General features: G+C 39.7%; 1 protein-coding gene across 18 annotated transcripts in view; it reads right to left on the bottom strand.

The window, feature by feature from the left end:
* Nucleotides 1-23,239, bottom strand: part of pank4 (pantothenate kinase 4 (inactive)) — a 116,268-nt gene that overhangs the window by 70,281 nt on the left and 22,748 nt on the right. For all 18 annotated transcript variants that reach the window (XR_013819691.1, XR_013819692.1, XM_079857508.1 and 15 more), the window contains one exon: nt 21,945-22,100. Coding sequence is in view for 16 of the 18 variants with exons in the window: in XM_079857508.1 (XP_079713634.1) it covers nt 21,945-22,100 (156 nt within the window). In the remaining 2 variants the exon portion in view is untranslated. The remainder of the gene's footprint in view (nt 1-21,944; nt 22,101-23,239) is intronic.

Genomic DNA, 23,239 nt, shown 5'->3' with positions numbered 1-23,239 from the left:
AGGCATGGAACGTCCAATCTGCCCCAAACTTCACATGTTTGATAAGAATCATGGCCTGAACGCATGCCTATGCTCAAATTCAGTTATAGTAATAGCGCCACCTACTGGCAACAGGAAGTGACATGTTTAACACGTTGATGCCGTTCTAGCAAACATGTTAAAAATGCCATTGAGTTCTAAACATGCTAGAAACATATTAAAACATGCTAGCAATACTTAGCTAAGTGCTAAAGCATGCTAATTCAATGAAACAGGACTTTGTTGTTACTCAAGAAGGCAATGTACAATCTACCCCAAACGTCACACGTTTGATAAGAGTTATCTCTTGAACACATGTCCATGCTCATATTTAGTTATAGTCATAGCGCCACCTGCTGGCAACAGGAAGTGACGTTTAACACTGTTCTTGACTCCTAATAACATATAAAAAAATGCCAGTAGGTGCTAAACATCCTACCAACATACTAGAGACATGCTAAAACATAATAGCAAACACTTAGCTAAGTGCTAAAGAATGATATTACTGCAATTAAATATGAATTTGCTGTAACTCAGGCATGGAATGTCCAATCTGCCCCAAACTTCACACTTTTGATAAGCGTTCTGTCCTGAACACATGACCATGCTTATATTCAGTTACAGTCATAGCGCCACCTGCTGGCAACAGGAAGTGACATGTTTAACACTGTTGTGGACTCCTAATAACATATAAAAAAGTGCCAGCAAGTGTTAAACATGCTAACAACATACTAGAAACATGCTAAAACATGCTAGCAAACTCTTAGCCAAGTGCTAAAGCATGCTATTATTGCAATTAAATAGGAATTTGCTGTAACTCAGGCATGGAATGTCCAATCTGCCCCAAACTTCACACTTTTGATAAGAGTCATGGCCTGAACACATCTACATGAGAATGTTCAGTTATAGTAATAGCGCCACCAACTGGCAACAGGAAGTGACATGTTTAACACGTTGATGCCGTTCTAGCAACATGTTAAAACATGCTAACAATGCTTAGCTAAGTTCTAAAGAATGCTAATTCAATGAAACATGACTTTGTTGTTACTCAAGAAGGCAATGTCCAATTTGCACCAAACTTCACATGTTTGATAAGAGTTCTGTCCTGAACACACATCCATGCTCATATTCAGTTATAGTCATAACGCCACCTACTGGCAACAGAAACTGACATGGTTAACACAGTAATGCAGTACTAACCACATAATTATTGTGTACTAAGCATGCTAGAAACAGACTGAACATGCTAGCAACACTTAGCTGAGTCATGAAGCATGTTATTATCACCATTATACAAAACATTTTGTAACTGACTTTGACATACTCTTACTATATATACCTCCTTAAAGGGACACTATGCAAGTCTGAGTGTTTTTTCTCTACGAGCTCCCCCTAGTGTCTGGTAGTATAATGCTTTCAAACACTCTGTCGTAAAAACGAACTGTTGTCCCTCCCCCCTTGCCACGAGCAACCCAGCTGATCAGCTGTCAACCTAGCTGAGCAGAGGAACCGGCTATTTCAAAACCAGTTATGTCTACCGAGGCAAGTAAAGCAATACTTTCTTTCCAACTGATGGCGATTTTTTTATTTATTGTGTTGTCAAGCATACTAGTATTTTTACCCTTGAACGAACGATATGAACGAGGCGAACTACTGCTTTCGTGTTTGTTTGTTTGTTTGTTTGTTTTTGGGAGAATGGGCATGAGCATAAAAAAAATATATATATCGGAGGCTAATATTTGTCTAAAGTTATATTAGCAAGGTCTATAAGTTCATCTGGTAGAATGATGGTTTACCTTTGCTTGTCTAAGAAAACATCAGAACGTTTTTTCTAGCTCGATCATGATATGTGCAACATTTTGCGCGTCTGATATTGCCTACTATCAGACGCGTTGACTTAGTGACATAAAATAAAAGTGTAAGTTACACAAATAAAACCGACAGAGGAACGGCCAAACAACTACAGAAATCAAACGTGTTTGCTATGACAATGCTAACAACAAAGTTATAGTATCTAGCGTACTAGTAAGCCCGTAACAGACAGCGATCATAATAAAAACCTTTACAGACAATAGCAAACATCCTGAGGTCACAATTACTTGAAATTTAAATATTAAACACAGTTTATTCCAAAGATACTTAACTTACAAGTGCAACAGCAGGATCAGCATCCGTTTTGCAGGCTTCTGTTTCTCTCAGTTCTCACCATTCTGAAAAAGCCGGTCCGATATATTTACTCGAGTCTGACTTCTTGCTCGGTCAGTCTCCCGTTTCCTCTTTCGTTGGTCCTCCGACAAAGATTTCCTAGCTTTCTGCTTCTTTTTTACAGGCTCAGCCTCAGCCATAACTCAATCTATCGTTGCCCTTTGCTTATAGCTAGCCCGCCGGTGTTTGAATGGGGGCGTGTACGTGTGCAGTGCCGTCAAGCAATTCGTTACATCGCGAGACCTGATATCACGCGATACTTCCTGACACCGACCCGCGTCCCAAAGTTGCAAGTGAGTTTTTTCCGCTCTCGGGCACCAGGGGGGTGCGAAACCACCACCATTCAACCCGAAATAAGTAATATAACCATTCCACTGACTCCGAAGCTGTTCAGTTAAGGTTAAAAAGTTACCTAGAGCACCTTTAAATGTACATTTCCCAACCATGCTCTGCCTTCCTAAAGCCACCGAGTGTTGATGGCACGGGTGCGAGGGCCCTTTCATCGCTGCTTGCAGCTTTAATTAGGGCCCGAGCACCGATGGTGAGAGGACCCTATTGTTTTTGCTCCGTTTATTATTAGGGCCCGAGCACCAATGGTGAGAGGACCCTATTGTTTTTGCTCCGTTTATTATTAGGGCCCGAGCACCGATGGTGAGAGGACCCTATTGTTTTTGCTCCGTTTATTATTATTCTTCTTCTTCTTCTTCTCCAAAGTGAATCGCTTTTTAGAGGGCCTAAACATGCTCGAAAACTCATGAAACTTTGCACACGCTTCAGAAGTGGTGAAAATTTACGTGTGATATGGTTTTCAGAATTGGGGGGGGCAAATTCGGTAAATTATTGCCCCCACATTTTGCCCCGGCTCCTGGTTTCACGTACAGGTATGAAATTTGGTACATACATGTAATGACCCAATACCTACAGAAAAGTCTCTTGGAGCATAGCCCTAAACACAACAGGAAGTGAGCTATTTTGAACTTCCTCCTGGATTTTGGGCATTTTTCGTAATTTCCTGATGTTGTACTTTAACGAACTCCTCCTACAGATTTGATCTGATCCTCTTCAAATTTGGTGAGTGTAATCTTAAGGCCTTTGTGACGTTAAATTGCGAAGATCTAGAGTTTTCGTCGAAGGGTGTGCCCTCGGCGGCCTGACAAACGTTCACCCAATTTCGGCCTTCTGGTGATATATGCATGATCAGATAAGTTCAATATTAATGTTGAATGCAGTTCCGATGTTGCTAGGCAACCACAGACAGCCTGCAGTAACTCAGCCATACAATTTCCAATCTGTCCCAAACTTCACATGTTTGATAAGAGTCCTGTCCTGAACACATGACCATGCTCATATTTGGTTATAGCAATAGCGCCACCTGCTGGTAGCAGGAAGTGTGGCAAATACAAAACATGCTCGAAAAATCATGAAACTTTGCACACGCCTCAGAAGTGGTGAAAATTTACGTGTGATATGGTTTTCAGAATTGGGGGGGGCAAATTCGGTAAATTATTGCCCCCACATTTTGCCTCGGCTCCTGGTTTCACGTACAGGTATGAAATTTGGTACATGCATGTATTGACTCAATACCTACAGAAAAGTCTCTTGGAGCATAGCCCTAAACACAACAGGAAGTGATCTATTGTGAACTTCCTCCTAGATTTTGGACATTTTTCGTAATTTCCTGATGTTGTACTTTAACGTACTCCTCCTACAGTTTTGATCTGATCCTCTTCAAATTTGGTGAGTGTAATCTTAAGGCATTTCCTAAAGGCGCCGGGTGGCGGTGGCAGGGGTGCGAGGGCCCTTTTCATCGCTGCTTGCAGCTTTAATTAGGGCCCGAGCACCGATGGTGAGAGGACCCTATTGTTTTTGCTCCGTTTATTAGGGCCCGAGCACCGATGGTGAGAGGACCCTATTGTTTTTGCTCCGTTTATTATTATTCTTCTTCTCCAAAGTGAATCGCTTTTTAGAGGGCCTAAACATGCTCGAAAACTCATGAAACTTTGCACACGCTTCAGAAGTGGTGAAAATTTACGTGTGATATGGTTTTCAGAATTGGGGGGGGCAAATTCGGTAAATTATTGCCCCCACATTTTGCCCCGGCTCCTGGTTTCACGTACAGGTATGAAATTTGGTACATACATGTAATGACCCAATACCTACAGAAAAGTCTCTTGGAGCATAGCCCTAAACACAACAGGAAGTGAGCTATTTTGAACTTCCTCCTGGATTTTGGGCATTTTTCGTAATTTCCTGATGTTGTACTTTAACGAACTCCTCCTACAGATTTGATCCGATACTCTTCAAATTTGGTGAGTGTAATCTTAAGGCCTTTGTGACGTTAAATTGCGAAGATCTAGAGTTTTCGTCGAAGGGTGTGCCCTCGGCGGCCTGACAAACATCTATCTATAAATTACAGGAACGTCTGTCTGTCTGTCTGTCTGTGTGTGTGTGTGTCTGTTCCTCGCATATCTCTCGAACCGTTAGTCCGATTGATTTCAAACTCGACAGGTGTCTCGCCACGGGCACGAGTAAGTGCAGTGCCAAGTTTGACATTGTTTGGATGAGAAATGCAAAAGATATCGTTAAATATATCATTTTTAGAAGGTTGTGGTTTAAAAATAAACATTCTGACATTAGAGAGTTGTATCGGTCAAAGAAGCCCCAAGAAGGCTGTGGTTTAAAAATAAACATTCTGACATAAACACTCAGTCAGCTACACTGTTTACTTCTGAATATTATAGTTTGGTTCCCGAACGTGATAAATCCATCTATCTATAAATTACAGAAACGTCCGTCTGTCTGTCTGTGTGTTATTCGCATATCTCTCGAATGTGAGATAACCACTAAATGTGTGAAAACCACTATTTTCTGTTTCAAACTTTCACATAGAATCTTTAGGTTATAACAACATTGAAAATCAAAATCTGGATTTGAATTTTTTAAGATTTATTATAAAAACGGATTATTTTTTCCCAAAAATGCAATAAATTCATGACTTTTTTTTTTTTTTTCAAAATGCTATTAATCCATTGAATCAATATAAAGTTATTTTTGATCATATTGCCATCGCAAGAAATATCTCCTGAACTTTTTTGACGGCGATCAGCTCACAAAAACTGATTTTGCACGGGCACTTTGCACTGCTCCCTGAATCGAGGTGCTTATTCATTTGTGGATGTAAACTGAATCTGTATGTCAGCTATGCTGTTAGTGTTTACTTCTGAATATTATATTTCATTCTGGTGCGCTTAACGTTGTCGCTACTGTGTAATAATAGCCTATGCTATTCACCAACTAAACATATCCTATTCAATGCGTTCACAGTCTCTTTCACGGGCATCATTTGTAGTTGCCTATTCACAAACTGTTTGCTCAAGCATAGCGTTTTCTCGGAGTTCACTGTGTGCTTTTTACCATGCACAAATAAAAATGTCACTGAACTTTTGCTGTGTAATTGTAACAATGAGCACACACCAAACCAACAATTACTGAAAACACACACAAAAACTGATTTTGCACGGGCATTTTTTGCACTAGTTCACCCAATTTCGGCCTTTTGGTGATATATGCATGATCAGATAAGTTCAATATTAATGTTGCTTGCAGTTCTGATGTTGCTAGGCAACCACAGACAGCCTGCAGTAACTCAGGCATACAATTTTCAATCTGCCACAAACTTCACATGTTTGATAAGACTCCTGTCCTGAACACATGCCAATGCTCATTATGATTATAGCAATAGCACCACCTGCTGGTAGCAGGAAGTGTGGCAAATACAAAACGTGCTCGAAAAATCATGAAACTTTGCACACGCTTCAGAAGTGGTGACAATTTACGTGTGATGTGGTTTTAAAAATTGGGTGGGGCAAAATGGCTTACTTATTGCCCCTACATTTTGCCCCGGCTCGACGTTTCACGTACAGGTATGAAATTTGGTACACACATGTAAAGACCCAATACCTACAAAAAAGTCTCTTGGAGCATAGCCCTAAACACAACAGGAAGTCAGTTATTTTGAACTTCCTGTCAGATTTTGGGCAGTTTTTGCCATTTCCTGATGTTGTACTTTAACAAACTCCTCCTACAGTTTTGATCTGATCCTCTTCAAATTTGGTGAGTGTAATCTTAAGGCCTTTCCTAAAGGTGCCGGGTGGCGGTGGCAGGGGTGCGAGGGCCCTTTTCATCGCTGCTTGCAGCTTTAATTATTATTATTATTATTCTTCTCCAAAGTGAATCGCTTTTTAGAGGGCCTAAACATGCTCGAAAACTCATGAAACTTTGCACACGCTTCAGAAGTGGTGAAAATTTACGTGTGATATGGTTTTCAAAATTGGGTGGGGTAAATTCGGTAAATTATTGCCCCCACATTTTGCCCCGGCTCCTGGTTTCACTTACAGGTATGAAATTTGGTACATACATGTAATGACCCAATACCTACAAAAAAGTCTCTTGGAGCATAGCCCTAAACACAACAGGAAGTGAGCTATTTTGAACTTCCTCCTAGATTTTGGGCATTTTTCGTAATTTCCTGATGTTGTACTTTAACGAACTCCTCCTACAGTTTTGATCTGATCCTCTTCAAATTTGGTGAGTGTAATCTGAAGGCCTTTGCGACGTTAAATTGCGAAGATCTTGAGTTTTCGTCGAAGGGTGTGCCCTCGGCGGCCTGACAAACGTTCACCCAATTTCGGCCTTTTGGTGATATATGCATGATCAGATAAGTTCAATAATAATGTTGCTTGCAGTTCCGATGTTGCTAGGCAACCACAGACAGCCTGCAGTAACTCAGCCATACATTTTTCAATCTGTCCCAAACTTCACATGTTTGATAAGAGTCCTGTCCTGAACACATGACCAAGCTCATATTAGGTTATAGCAATAGCGCCACCTGCTGGTAGCAGGAAGTGTGGCAAATACAAAACATGCTCGAAAAATCATGAAACTTTGCACACGCCTCAGAAGTGGTGAAAATTTACGTGTGATATGGTTTTCAGAATTGGGGGGGCAAATTCGGTAAATTATTGCCCCCACATTTTACCCTGGCTCCTGGTTTCACGTACAGGTATGAAATTTGGTACATGCATGTATTGACCCAATACCTACAGAAAAGTCTCTTGGAGCATAGCCCTAAACACAACAGGAAGTGATCTATTTTGAACTTCTTCCTAGATTTTGGACATTTTTCGTAATTTCCTGATGTTGTACTTTAACATACTCCTCCTACAGTTTTGATCTGATTCTCTTCAAATTTGGTGAGTGTAATCTTAAGGCATTTCCTAAAGGCGCCGGGTGGCGGTGGCAGGGGTGCGAGGGCCCTTTTCATCGCTGCTTGCAGCTTTAATTAGGGCCCGAGCACCGATGGTGTGAGGACCCTCTTGGAATTGCTCTGTTTATTATTATTATTATTATTATTAGGGCCCAAGCCCTGAAAGGGCGAAGGCCCTATTGTTTTCGGTAGGATTATTATTATTATTATTATTATTATTATTATTATTATTATTATTATTATTTTGTCAACCTTTCGGGCACTTTTGGGGCCCTTAACATGCTCGAAAACTCTTGAAACTTTGCACACAGGTCAGAACCCGCGGCCATCAGGGCCGGGCTGAGGCTGGTACCCGGGCGTGGCAGGGGGGCTCGACAGTGCCCCCTGGAACGGGATCCGAACACGTGTCCATAAATCAAACACGCTTGCATGTAATAATATGAAACTCGGTACACATATAGATCTCATCGGGCCGAACAACTTTCGTGCTCTAAGTTTTACGCCAGACCAACAGGAAGTCTGCTATTTAGGGTTGTTTGGAAACGCATGCTGTGGAATTTAATGTACTCCTCCTAGAGAATTCATCCAATCTCCTCCAAACTCGGTCAGCATGAAGTCAAGACATTGAGGATGCTAAATTGCGGACGGATTTTTGATATCTCGAACGGTTTGGCCGTGGCGAGGAAACGAATTTATGGCGAAAAAATGAAACAGGAAGTGTGTTATAACTTCTGCATACATTAACTGATCTTGATGAAACTTCAGCAGTGTGTTCGTTGTAAGAGGCCGATCGCACAGATGTGACTATTGTGAGTCAAAGTTATAGCGCCACCAACAGGCAGCAGGAAGTACATCACTATTAAAATGCTTTGAAATCACTGTCTTATTTTTACCAGATTTGCTTCAAACTTTATGTGTACAATGTAGACACACGGCAGATGTAAACCTGTGAAAGGATTATTGATATCTTAGATACTGTTGCCGTGGCAACGCATCAAACTTTAATATTCTTTTTTTATGCTTTTGAGACTCTTAACATACTTGAAATTGCATGAAACTCGACAGACACATCACATTTATTAGCCCGTAGACATGTGCAAAGTTTCAGAAACGGGCGTGGTGAGGGGCTCAGTAGCGCCACCTTTAGTCATAAGTGGGGGGGTTAGTTTTATCAACAGCAACAAAACTTGGTATGTTTATTGTTCTCATCAAGACGGACAACTTTCTAATTTACATGATCTATCTCCGACCAACAGGAAGAGAGATATTTTGGTTTGAATGTGGATTTTTTGAAGAATTTTCTCTCCCTCTCTCTGTGTCTCTGTGTGTGAGGGGAGGGGGGATTTGACTATTGCTTTTATATTGTTAATCAAGGTTTCAGGGGCTTTTGGGGTCCTTAACATGCTCAAAAACTCTTGAAACTTTGCACACAAGTCAGAACCCCCTGCCATCAGGGACGGGCTGAAGCTGGTACCCGGGCGTGGCAGGGGGGCTCAACAGCGCCCCCTTGAAAGGGGTCCCAAAACTTGGTCCATAGATCAAACACGCTTGCATGAATTAATATGAAACTCGGTACACATATAGATCTCATCGGGCCGAACAACTTTCCCCCGGTCAAGTTTTACGCCAGCCCAACAGGAAGTCGGCTATTATGGGTTGTTTGGAAAACGCTTGCTGTGGAATGCGAAGTACTCCTCCTAGAGAATTCATCCAATCCCCACCAAACTCGGTGTGCATGAAGTCAAGACATTGAGGATTCTAAATTGCGGACGGATTTTTGATATCTCGAACGGTTTGGCCGTGGCGAGGAAACGAAATTATGGCGAGAAAAGAGAAACACGAAGTGGTATAACTTCTGCATACATTAACTGATCTTCATGAAACTTCACCAGTGTGTTCGTGGTAAGAGGCCGATCAGATGGATGTAACTATTGTGAGCCAAAGTTATAGCGCCACCAACTGGCAGCAGGAAGTGTGTCACTTTCAACATGCTTTTGACAAAAGTGGGGGGGTTAGTTTTAACTACAGTAAAAAAAAATAGTACGTATATTGTTCTCATCAAGCCGGACAACTTTCTAATTTACATTCATTAGCTCCAGCCATCAGGAAGTCAGATATTTTGGTCTGAATGTGGATTTTTTTTGCAAAATCAGCCTCTGAATTTTTAGCCACTCCTCTTAAACTATTTATTTTATTCCCACCAAACTTTTTCAACATGATGAAAATACATTAAATATGCTAAATTGTGAATGGATAATAAATATCTCAAACAGTTTTGCTATAGTGAGGGACTAAAGTAATGTACAAAAAGGAAACTAAAAGCCTCATCTTCTAAAAATGTAATTAAAAAACATTTATTTCTATATAAAAGTATACAAATATCACAACTAAACCCATTTTATTCTTTTTTTTTTTCAATTTAATAATTATTTATAAGTTTAAAAATAGTAATTGTACTATTTAGTCCCATAAAAGTCAAGTCATACATAGGGCTATACTGCCCTCTTGTGTTCAAAATCAGGTAGGCCTATTGTATCTACATAAAAATATACTAGGTTTGTGACGGTGAGAATATTTTACCACTGGTTAATCTATGTGTGACACCGCTGGGGGCTTTTGAATCGCCAACTTAAAAACGAAAGTAAAATATGCTCGTCCGCACTGACATTGATAGTGGTTGAGCGAGCGTTTCAAATGAATTCCTATGGAAGTAGGAATTAACTGAAAAACGTTCACTCTGTTCTGCTCGTTCCTCGCCGTGGATGCGCACTGTTATGAATGCCCGTGCAGCCATGAGCATTTTAGTTTAATTTTACAATTAGCGCCTTTCGGGGGGTGGATTGCTTGAAATTATTTTACAAAAGCACAATGTTGTGTTTTATTGCGACTGTACACACATATAAGTTAACACTTTGCAGTTTGAATGTCGTCCTGTATAATGACGGAGTATGTTTTTATGTGTCCACTCTTCAATCGCGCCCACGCCACACACACACACACACACACACACACACACACACACACGGTTTACTATCTTTGTGGGGACTCTCCATAGACTTAATGGTTTTTATACTGTACAAACTGTATATTCTATCTCCTCACACTAACCCTACCCCTAAACCTACCTATCCCAGAAAACTTTCTGCATTTTTACATTTCCAAAAAAACTCATTTTGTATGATTTATAAGCTTGTTTACCCATGGGGACCTCTATTTAGGTCCCCACTGTGACACGAGTCCCCATGAGTCTGTATGCATTCAGGTTGAAGTCCCCACCGGGATAGAAAAACATGAACACACATACACACACACACACACACACACACACACACACACACACACACACACACACAAACACACATTCCAGCATTGCAATCTTGACATCGCAGCCTGTTCATTATAGCCTTAATAAAATATAATAATAAAATAGTTAACCTAACATATAAAAATTACACTGCTCTAAATAGTCAGTAGTACAATTCGTACATTCACAGTAAGCACTGCACCACTGTGATGTTTCAAGCACATTTTTGCGCGTGTGAAGAGGATGATTTTTTCCGTCGATATTGGAACACGAGTGAAGAACAAAGCCTATAATAAAGAATAGTTTAGCATCCAAATACATCGCAAATGCTGAAACATTTTGATTCTAATGAGAGGGTTACGTGAGCCCAACAGTGCTTACTTTCGTTTTTATTTTTACATTAAATTTAAAAGATTTGTTGTGGAATATTTTGAGTGTATCATAAAATCAGAATAAGGTAATAAGGTTTCTGTCTTTTATATATATATATATATAATATATATATATAAATATAGCTGCGAGCAGCGATGAAGGGCCAAAGCCGGTGGCACCGCCACCCCGGTGCCTTTAGGTAACTAAAGGCAACAGGGGTGCGGTGCCACCGGCTTGGGCCCGTAATCGCTGCTCGCAGCTATATTTAGGGCCCGAGCACCGATGGTGTGAGGACCCTCTTGGAATTGCTCTGTTTATTATTAGGGCCCGAGCACCGATGGTGAGAGGACCCTATTGTTTTTGCTCCGTTTATTATTATTCTTCTTCTTCTTCTCCAAAGTGAATCGCTTTTTAGAGGGCCTAAACATGCTCGAAAACTCATGAAACTTTGCACACGCTTCAGAAGTGGTGAAAATTTACGTGTGATATGGTTTTCAGAATTGGGGGGGGCAAATTCGGTAAATTATTGCCCCCACATTTTGCCCCGGCTCCTGGTTTCATGTACAGGTATGAAATTTGGTACATACATGTAATGACCCAATACCTACAGAAAAGTCTCTTGGAGCATAGCCCTAAACACAACAGGAAGTGAGCTATTTTGAACTTCCTCCTAGATTTTGGGCATTTTTCGGAATTTCCTGATGTTGTACTTTAACGAACTCCTCCTACAGATTTGATTTGATCCTCTTCAAATTTGGTGAGTGTAATCTTAAGGCCTTTGTGACGTTAAATTGCGAAGATCTAGAGTTTTCGTCGAAGGGTGTGCCCTCGGCGGCCTGACAAACGTTCACCCAATTTCGGCCTTCTGGTGATATACATGATCAGATAAGTTCAATATTAATGTTGAATGCAGTTCCGATGTTGCTAGGCAACCACAGACAGCCTGCAGTAGCTCAGCCATACAATTTCCAATCTGTCCCAAACTTCACATGTTTGATAAGAGTCCTGTCCTGAACACATGACCATGCTCATATTTGGTTATAGCAATAGCGCCATCTGCTGGTAGCAGGAAGTGTGGCAAATACAAAACATGCTCGAAAAATCATGAAACTTTGCACACGCCTCAGAAGTGGTGAAAATTTACGTGTGATATGGTTTTCAGAATTGGGGGGGGCAAATTCGGTAAATTATTGCCCCCACATTTTGCCCCGGCTCCTGGTTTCACGTACAGGTATGAAATTTGGTACATGCATGTATTGACCCAATACCTACAGAAAAGTCTCTTGGAGCATAGCCCTAAACACAACAGGAAGTGATCTATTTTGAACTTCCTCCAAGATTTTGGACATTTTTCGTAATTTCCTGATGTTGTACTTTAACGTACTCCTCCTACAGTTTTGATCTGATCCTCTTCAAATTTGGTGAGTGTAATCTTAAGGCATTTCCTAAAGGCGCCGGGTGGCGGTGGCAGGGGTGCGAGGGCCCTTTTCATCGCTGCTTGCAGCTTTAATTATTATTATTATTCTTCTCCGCATTGAATTGCATTTTTGAGGGCCTAAACATGCGCGAAAACTCACGAAACTTTGCACACGCGTCAGAACTGGCGAAAATTTACATCTGATATAGGTTTCAGAATTGGACGGGGCAAAATGGCTCGATAGCGCCACCTATAAAAGTTCAACGGAGTGCGCCTCCTGCAACGTTCCACGTACGTGCACGAAATTCGGTACATACGTGTAATGACCTAATACCTACAAAAAAGTCTCTTGGAGCATAGCCCTAAACACAACAGGAAGTCAGCCATTTTGAACTTCCTCTCAGATTTTTGTGCAGTTTTTGCCATTTTCAGGCCTCGTACTTTAACGAACTCCTCCTACAGTTTTAATCTGATCATCTTCAAATTTGGTGAGTGTAATCTTAAGGCCTTTGCGACGTTAAATTGCGAAGATCTTGAGTTTTCGTCGAAGGGCGGGTCCTCGGCGGCCTTACAAATTTCGATGTTTCGCCATGAAACAGGAAGTTGCTGTAACTCAGGCATGGAATGTCCAATCTCCCCCAAACTTCACACGTTTGATAAGAGTTCTGTCCTGAACACATGGCCATGCTCATATTCAGTTATAGTCATAGCGCCACCTGCTGGCAACAGGAAGTGACATGTTTAACACTGTTATGGACTCCTAATAACATATAAAAAAGTGCCAGCAAGTGCGAAACATGCTAACAACATACTAGAAGCATGCTAAAACATGCTAGCAAACTCTTAGCTAAGTGCTAAAGCATGCTATTATTGCAATTAAATAGGAATTTGCTGTAACTCAGGCATGGAATGTCCAATCTGCCCCAAACTTCACACTTTTGATAAGCGTTCTGTCCTGAACACATCTACATGATAATATTCAGTTATAGTAATAGCGCCACCTACTGGCAACAGGAAGTGTCATGTTTAACACGTTGATGCCATTCTAGCAACATGTTAAAAATGCCATTGAGGTCTAAACATGCTAGAAACATGTTAAAACATGCTAGCAATACTTAGCTAAGTGCTAAAGCATGCTAATTCAATGAAACAGGATGTTGTTGTTACTCAAGAAGGCAATGTCCAATATGCGCCAAACTTCACACTTTTAATAAACGTTCTGTCCTGAACACATGACCATGCTCATATTCAGTTACAGTCATAGTGCCACCTGCTGGCAACAGGAAGTGACATGTTAAACACTGTTGTGGACATATAAAAACATATAAAAAAAGTGCCAGCAAGTGCTAAACATGCTAACAACATACTAGAAACATGCTAAAACATGCTAGCAAACACTTAGCTAAGTGCTAAAGCATGCTATTGCTGCAATTAAATAGGAATTTGCTGTAACACAGGCATGGAATGTCCAATCTGCCCCAAACTTCACACGTTTGATAAGAGTCATGGCCTGAACACATCTACATGAGAATATTCAGTTATAGTAATAGCGCCACCTGCTGTCAACAGGAAGTGACATGTTTAACACTGTTGTGGTCTCCTAATAACATATATAAAAGAGCCAGCAAGTGCTAAACAGGTTAGCAACATACTAGAAACATGCTAGCAAACACTTAGCTAAGTGATAAAGCATGCTATTACTGCAATTAAATAGGAATTTGCTGTAACTCAGGCATGGAACGTCCAATCTGCCCCAAACTTCACATGTTTGATAAGAATCATGGCCTGAACGCATGCCTATGCTCAAATTCAGTTATAGTAATAGCGCCACCTACTGGCAACAGGAAGTGACATGTTTAACACGTTGATGCCGTTCTAGCAACATGTTAAAAATGCCATTGAGTTCTAAACATGCTAGAAACATATTAAAACATGCTAGCAATACTTAGCTAAGTGCTAAAGCATGCTAATTCAATGAAACAGGACTTTGTTGTTACTCAAGAAGGCAATGTACAATCTACCCCAAACGTCACACGTTTGATAAGAGTTATCTCTTGAACACATGTCCATGCTCATATTTAGTTATAGTCATAGCGCCACCTGCTGGCAACAGGAAGTGACGTTTAACACTGTTCTTGACTCCTAATAACATATAAAAAAATGCCAGTAGGTGCTAAACATCCTACCAACATACTAGAGACATGCTAAAACATAATAGCAAACACTTAGCTAAGTGCTAAAGAATGATATTACTGCAATTAAATATGAATTTGCTGTAACTCAGGCATGGAATGTCCAATCTGCCCCAAACTTCACACTTTTGATAAGCGTTCTGTCCTGAACACATGACCATGCTTATATTCAGTTACAGTCATAGCGCCACCTGCTGGCAACAGGAAGTGACATGTTTAACACTGTTGTGGACTCCTAATAACATATAAAAAAGTGCCAGCAAGTGCTAAACATGCTAACAACATACTAGAAACATGCTAAAACATGCTAGCAAACTCTTAGCCAAGTGCTAAAGCATGCTATTATTGCAATTAAATAGGAATTTGCTGTAACTCAGGCATGGAATGTCCAATCTGCCCCAAACTTCACACTTTTGATAAGAGTCATGGCCTGAACACATGTCTATGCTCAAATTCAGTTATAGTAATAGCGCCACCTACTGGCAACAGGAAGTGACATGTTTAACACTTTGATGCCGTTCTAGCAACATGTTAAAAATGCCATTGAGTTCTAAACATGCTAGAAACATGTTAAAACATGCTAACAATGCTTAGCTAAGTGCTAAAGAATGCTAATTCAATGAAACATGACTTTGTTGTTACTCAAGAAGGCAATGTCCAATTTGCACCAAACTTCACACGTTTGATAAGAGTTCTGTCCTGAACACACATCCATGGTCATATTCAGTTATAGTCATAACGCCACCTACTGGCAACAGAAACTGACATGGTTAACACATTAATGCAGTACTAACCACATAATTATTGTGTACTAAGCATGCTAGAAACAGACTAAACATGCTAGCAACACTTAGCTGAGTCATGAAGCATGCTATTATCACCATTATACAAAACATTTTGTAACTGATTTTGACATACTCTTACTATATATACCTCCTTAAATGTACATTTCCCAACCATGCTCTGTCTTCCTAAAGCCACCGAGTGTTGATGGCACGGGTGCGAGGGCCCTTTCATCGCTGCTTGCAGCTTTAATTATTATTATTATTCTTCTCCGCATTTAATTGCATTTTTGAGGGCCTAAACATGCTCGAAAACTCACAAAACTTTGCACACGCGTCAGAACTGGCGAAAATTTACATCTGATATAGGTTTCAGAATTGGACGGGGCAAAATGGCTCGATAGCGCCACCTATAAAAGTTCAACGGAGTGCGCCTCCCGCAACGTTCCACGTACGTGCACGAAATTCAGTACATACATGTAATGACCTAATACCTACAAAAAAGTCTCTTGGAGCATAGCCCTAAACACAACAGGAAGTCAGCCATTTTGAACTTCCTCTCAGATTTTTGTGCAGTTTTTGCCATTTTCAGGCCTCGTACTTTAACGAACTCCTCCTACAGTTTTAATCTGATCATCTTCAAATTTGGTGAGTGTAATCTTAAGGCCTTTGCGACGTTAAATTGCGAAGATCTTGAGTTTTCGTCGAAGGGCGGGTCCTCGGCGGCCTGACAAATTTCTATGTTTCGCCATGAAACAGGAAGTTGCTGTAACTCAGGCATGGAATGTCCAAACTGCCCCAAACTTCACACGTTTGATAAGAGTTCTGTCCTGAACACATGACCATGCTCATATTCAGTTATAGTCATAGCGCCACCTGCTGGCAACAGGAAGTGACATGTTTAACACTGTTATGGACTCCTAATAACATATAAAAAAGTGCCAGCAAGTGCTAAACATGCTAACAACATACTAGAAGCATGCTAAAACATGCTAGTAAACTCTTAGCTAAGTGCTAAAGCATGCTATTATTGCAATTAACCTGTTAAGCTGCAACCCCACTTTTGAAAAATCCCCAGAAATGACATACCCAAACTGAAACAGATACAGTTCATGAACCCTTTGTACTAAAAGCACAAGTATGGTCTCATTTGAAAGCTGACACCTGGCAGTTTATTGTAAATGTAGAATTAATTATTGTCATAATGACAAAAATTGTTATAAATAGCTTCAAAGTTTTGTAAAGTTATTAGAAATTAATTTTTATGAAACATCCTCATGAAAATAAAATTGAAGTTGGCACTGGAGCAATCTAGAAATGCACTACAGCTAAAGCCACATGTCTAAACATTTTATGTTTAAAATCTGAAGATAATAAGTCCAAAACTCTGTATTTAGTTAAATGTTTTTCAAGACCATGTCAGTTGACTTTATTTTGATTTGACGCTAAGATGCTTCTGATGTTTATTGTCATCTTCTAACCATCTATCCAGTATATTGTCTCTATTGTTTTGTGGTGCAAACGAGCCCCATTCAGTCTCAGTCTCCCCCTGCACACATTCACACCTCTCCAGCCTGGTTATGGTTCTAAATATGCATTTCTTTTGTCTGCATTATGGTTACTAACGACTGGCTATTCACAGGGTTTCAGTCCCTAATTTCTTTTCTCAAAGTTCACCTCACATTTTAAATAAAGAATAAAGAACATTCTTGAATAAAGAAACTTTCAGTAAGCATTCAAAAAAACATAAAAGTATAACTTCTAGGTTGCAGGTGCACCTAGGGCTAGCTAGCATGTTAGCTTAGCACACCATCAATACACGACCATTTATGAGATTAAAACCATGTTTGTGCTCCAAACTTACTTTTATAACGCAAGTGGAGTATTTTAAATAATCTTCTGTGATCTAATTTGGCTTCAGATAAAAAAATCAGACAGAAAATATACTATTGTATACTGTTCTGCACAATGATAGTCTATAATATAGATTAGCATTACATTATAAATATAATCTATTATTATGAAAATACCTGGCATGTCTTGAAAAACACAGGTAACTCAAATATCATTGCAATCATGTTTATTATCTTCAAAACATCTTTTATCTGCATGTTACAGCGATCTCTGTAGCTTTGTGTGTATCAGTGACGTCCTGGAATGTCACATGATCATGGCTCTTCTTCATGTTCCATATATGGACAATTATTGTGCATATAGAGCCCTCAGGCTGTTGGTATGGATTGAAAACACAGTATCAGAGTATGCAAGCGCTCATAATGATTACATCGACGCATTTGGGTATAAATTCAATAAATATTATTCCTGTCTATAGAAATATGATGTGAATCTATGAGAATATATCAATATTTCTCCAAATCTGCACATTTTTGAGCTAAAGCCCTGAGGGACATTGTTTTGTGTATCGCTGTCATGACGACAGCACGGGAGTTTTTTTATGAATGGGAGGGCTGACGCGCATAATTCATATCAAAGGTATCGACTCATTTTTTCATTTCATAACTCCTGACACAAATTAAGAAATAACTGTCGCTATAAGTTTCTCAGAATACAATAGTGGTCAAATACTGAAACTTGAGTCTTATATCTTTTTAATGATGTATAGTTTGTCGAAGTATAACATTAAATCTGATAGTAACTTTGAGCTATATATAAAAAAAAACGCTTCAGTGCGCCGACGCACTGGTGAAGCTTAACAGGTTAAATAGGAATTTGCTGTAACTCAGGCATGGAATGTCCAATCTGCCCCAAACTTCACACTTTTGATAAGCGTTCTGTCCTGAACACATCTACATGAGAATATTCAGTTATAGTAATAGCGCCACCTACTGGTAACAGGAAGTGTCAAGTTTAACACGTTGATGCCATTCTAGCAACATGTTAAAAATGCCATTGACTTCTAAACATGCTAGAAACATGTTAAAACATGCTAGCAATACTTAGCTAAGTGCTAAAGCATGCTAATTCAATGAAACAGGATGTTGTTGTTACTCAAGAAGGCAATGTCCAATCTGCGCCAAACTTCACACTTTTAATAAACGTTCTGTCCTGAACACATGACCATGCTCATATTCAGTTACAGTCATAGTGCCACCTGCTGGCAACAGGAAGTGACATGTTAAACACTGTTGTGGACATATAAAAACATATAAAAAAAGTGCCAGCAAGTGCTAAACGTGCTAACAACATACTCGAAACATGCTAAAACATGCTAGCAAACACTTAGCTAAGTGCTAAAGCATGCTATTGCTGCAATTAAATAGGAATTTGCTGTAACACAGGCATGGAATGTCCAATCTGCCCCAAACTTCACACGTTTGATAAGAGTCATGGCCTGAACACATCTACATGAGAATATTCAGTTATAGTAATAGCGCCACCTGCTGTCAACAGGAAGTGACATGTTTAACACTGTTGTGGTCTCCTAATAACATATAAAAAAGAGCCAGCAAGTGCTAAACAGGTTAGCAACATACTAGAAACATGCTAGCAAACACTTAGCTAAGTGTTAAAGCATGCTATTACTGCAATAAAATAGGAATTTGCTGTAACTCAGGCATGGAATGTCCAATCTGCCCCAAACTTCACACGTTTGATAAGAATCATGGCCTGAACACATGTCTATGCTCAAATTCAGTTATAGTAATAGCGCCACCTACTGGCAACAGGAAGTGACATGTTTAACACGTTGATGCCGTTCTAGCAACATGTTAAAAATGCCATTGAGTTCTAAACATGCTAGAAACATATTAAAACATGCTAGCAATACTTAGCTAAGTGCTAAAGCATGCTAATTCAATGAAACAGGACTTTGTTGTTACTCAAGAAGGCAATGTACAATCTACCCCAAACTTCACATGTTTGATAAGAGTTATCTCTTGAACACATGACCATGCTCATATTTAGTTATAGTCATAGCGCCACCCGCTGGCAACAGGAAGTGACGTTTAACACTGTTCTTGACTCCTAATAACATATAAAAAAATGCCAGTAGGTGCTAAACATCCTACCAACATACTAGAGACATGCTAAAACATACTAGCAAACACTTAGCTAAGTGCTAAAGAATGATATTACTGCAATTAAATATGAATTTGCTGTAACTCAGGCATGGAATGTCCAATCTGCCCCAAACTTCACACTTTTGATAAGCGTTCTGTCCTGAACACATGACCATGCTTATATTCAGTTACAGTCATAGCGCCACCTGCTGGCAACAGGAAGTGACATGTTTAACACTGTTATGGACTCCTAATAACATATAAAAAAGTGCCAGCAAGTGTTAAACATGCTAACAACATACTAGAAACATGCTAAAACATGCTAGCAAACTCTTAGCTAAGTGCTAAAGCATGCTATTATTGCAATTAAATAGGAATTTGCTGTAACTCAGGCATGGAATGTCCAATCTGCCCCAAACTTCACACTTTTGATAAGAGTCATGGCCTGAACACATCTACATGAGAATGTTCAGTTATAGTAATAGCGCCACCTACTGGCAACAGGAAGTGACATGTTTAACACGTTGATGCCGTTCTAGCAACATGTTAAAAATGCCATTGAGTTCTAAACATGCTAGAAACATGTTAAAACATGCTAACAATGCTTAGCTAAGTGCTAAAGAATGCTAATTCAATGAAACATGACTTTGTTGTTACTCAAGAAGGCAATGTCCAATTTGCACCAAACTTCACACGTTTGATAAGAGTTCTGTCCTGAACACACATCCATGCTCATATTCAGTTATAGCCATAACGCCACCTACTGGCAACAGAAACTGACATGGTTAACACAGTAATGCAGTACTAACCACATAATTATTGTGTACTAAGCATGCTAGAAACAGACTAAACATGCTAGCAACACTTAGCTGAGTCATGAAGCATGCTATTATCACCATATACAAAACATTTTGTAACTGACTTTGACATACTCTTACTATATATACCTCCATAAATGTACATTTCCCAACCATGCTCTGTCTTCCTAAAGCCACCGAGTGTTGATGGCACAGGTGCGAGGGCCCTTTCATCGCTGCTTGCAGCTTTAATTAATAATATTCCTGATCAGTTTCATCTCCTCAGCATCCCAGATAGCTTAAAAGAACTCGATATTGCGACAGAAACTTTTGACTCTCTTTCCAGCACTTTAGAGACAGTTGCTCCTTTGCGCTTAAAGAAGATTAAAGAAAATAGTCCAACCCCGTGGTACAACGAGCACACTCGGGCCCTTAAGAGCAGCCAGAAAAATGGAGCGCAACTGGAAGAAAACAAAACTAGACGTTTTTCGAATTTTGTGGAGAGAGCACAATTGCGTACAGAAAGGCCTTAAAAATAGCTAGATCTGCTTATTTTTCGACTCTCTTAGAAGAAAACAAACACAACCCTAGTTATTTATATGATACAGTGGCTAAATTAACAAGAAATAAAGCTTCTACTTCTGAAGTTTCCTAAGAGCATACCAGTAACGACTTTATGAACTTCTTTACTTAAAAGATTGATCTTTTTGGAGAGAAAATTATAACAATGCAACCGTCTACTACAGTATTGCATCAGGCAGTGCATTGTAGTGTCCCTGAGGAAAAATTCCATTCATCGTTGCAATAGGAGAGGAAGAATTGTCTAAACTCGTTAAATCATCGAAATCAACAACATGTTAGACCCTACTCCGACTAAGCTATTGAAAGAGATGCTTCCAGAGCCTGGTTTCTCCCAAGGTTTTTTTCTCCATTCTGTCACCCAATGGAGTTTTGGTTCCTTGCCACTGTCGCCTTTTTCACTTTTTTATTTTTATTTAAAATGCTAGGAATCAAATGAATTGCGATCCGATAGTGATTCAATGCTTTCAATATATAAACATAATTTATTACATGCGTGTTGTCACGATACTGGAATTTCTAGCTTCGATACGATACCTTGAAAAGTATCGATATTCAATACCATTTCCGATACCACGGGGGAAAACGCTGCATATAGTGTCATATAGATATTTTTAAAATTTCTTTTTTGTCCATCTATTGAAAGTCTAGGCCAGGGGTAGACAGGTTCGGTCCTAGAGAGCCGCTGTCCTGCAGAGTTTAGCTCCAACCCTAATCAAACACACCTGAACCAGCTAACCAATGTCTTCATAGAAGTTTATAGAAGGACACTGTTCACAGAAGGACACAGCTATGCTATTTTTCCCTATACTGGTCAATTATTGTTTCAGATTAAACACATTGTTAGTCGCTTTACATGACGGTCAGAAAATCCCAGTGGGTGGTTGTTGTTCAGAATAAGCTGTAAAGTTTACTGGCCTTCAGGCTGAGTTGTGAGACCTGTATACTTATTTTCTTAGAAGTTAACATAGCAAATTAGCCTCAAAGCCTCACCCCATCCAATGCATCCTCAAAGCAGAAAAGCCAGTAATCCCGAGACAAAGCATCCTCAGTCAAGTCCACTGTGTCTGGAATATAAGAGGTTGGGTCCTGCAGCAGTGGAAGGTTCACTAGCTGCCTCTCCAGGCGGTCCATCTCCAACATGTCAAACTGGAGACAATGTAGGAATAGTAAGTAAGTACCCACAATGTACTAAATGGCAATTTGTGCATTCATCTGCAAAGGAACTGCAATACATCCTCAACAGAAATGCTGGTGAAACCAAGAAAAGGTTAAAACAATAACAGCTTCCAACAACACTTTCAGTCTTTATTTAAAAAAAAAAACATTTTACCTGAAAGTCTGAGTTAGAATAGTTTGTAAGAGCACAATTATAAAACACAACAAGGCTGTGAAAGCATACTAGTGAGTAAATGAGTTTCCCTGTTAAGTGTGATGTTTAAAGTCACCATGAAATCAAAATTTACAAATCTTTTGTCACCCGCATGATACCGCAGCAATAGCAAAAGATAACAACCCAATCAATTCCCGGTAGACAAAATCAAGTCCCATCCTACATTTTTTTCTTGATCAGGAAGTAATTTCACTTGAAGAAACAACCTATGTAGTCCCATTTAGCCACTTGCTCAAGACTCAAGTAATTAAATGCATTAAAATAAATGATTTACTTTATATTGTAGAATTAAACAGGAAAATATATTGATCATGGGTTCACCACAGATTTTATTTCTGGCCTTTAAAAGGGACCTATTATGCCCCTTTTCATAAGATGTAATATAAAGTCTCTGATGTCCCCAGAATGTGTCTGTAAAGTTTCAGCTCAAAATACCCCACAGGTCATTCATTATAGCTTGTAAAATTTGCCCCTATTTGGGTGAGCAAAACACGCCGATTTGTGTGTCTCTTTAAACTCCCTTTCCAGAAGAGGGCGGAGCCTTTACAGCTTGTGCTTCAGATACTCCGGCAACAACAAAACTGGAGAATGTCATGTAGCCAAAATGTTAGTAGTGGTGTTCAGCACATGTTCGAACCAGAGTCGGACACAGATGGAGAGACTCAGGAAGAAGTTACATCTTTCAGAATGCAACTGGATGTTTCTGAACGGTTAGTGGATACATTTATGTAGTTGTGGTGGAGTTAAGTTGATTCAACTCATCGACTAGCATGTACCATCATGTTAAACTAAAAAGAGATTTCAGAAACAACTTTTGGGCAAATCCAGCGTTGAACTGACCCTCACTTGTGACACGGAGTAAAAAAGATCCGGCGAAAAAGATTTGTGCAAATAC

The sequence above is a fragment of the Squalius cephalus genome, assembly GCF_949319135.1.
Source record: "Squalius cephalus genome assembly, chromosome: 22".
Taxonomy (NCBI): domain Eukaryota; kingdom Metazoa; phylum Chordata; class Actinopteri; order Cypriniformes; family Leuciscidae; genus Squalius; species Squalius cephalus.
The sequence above is the reverse complement of the archived record's forward strand: the minus strand, read 5'-3'. Positions and strand labels throughout refer to the sequence as shown.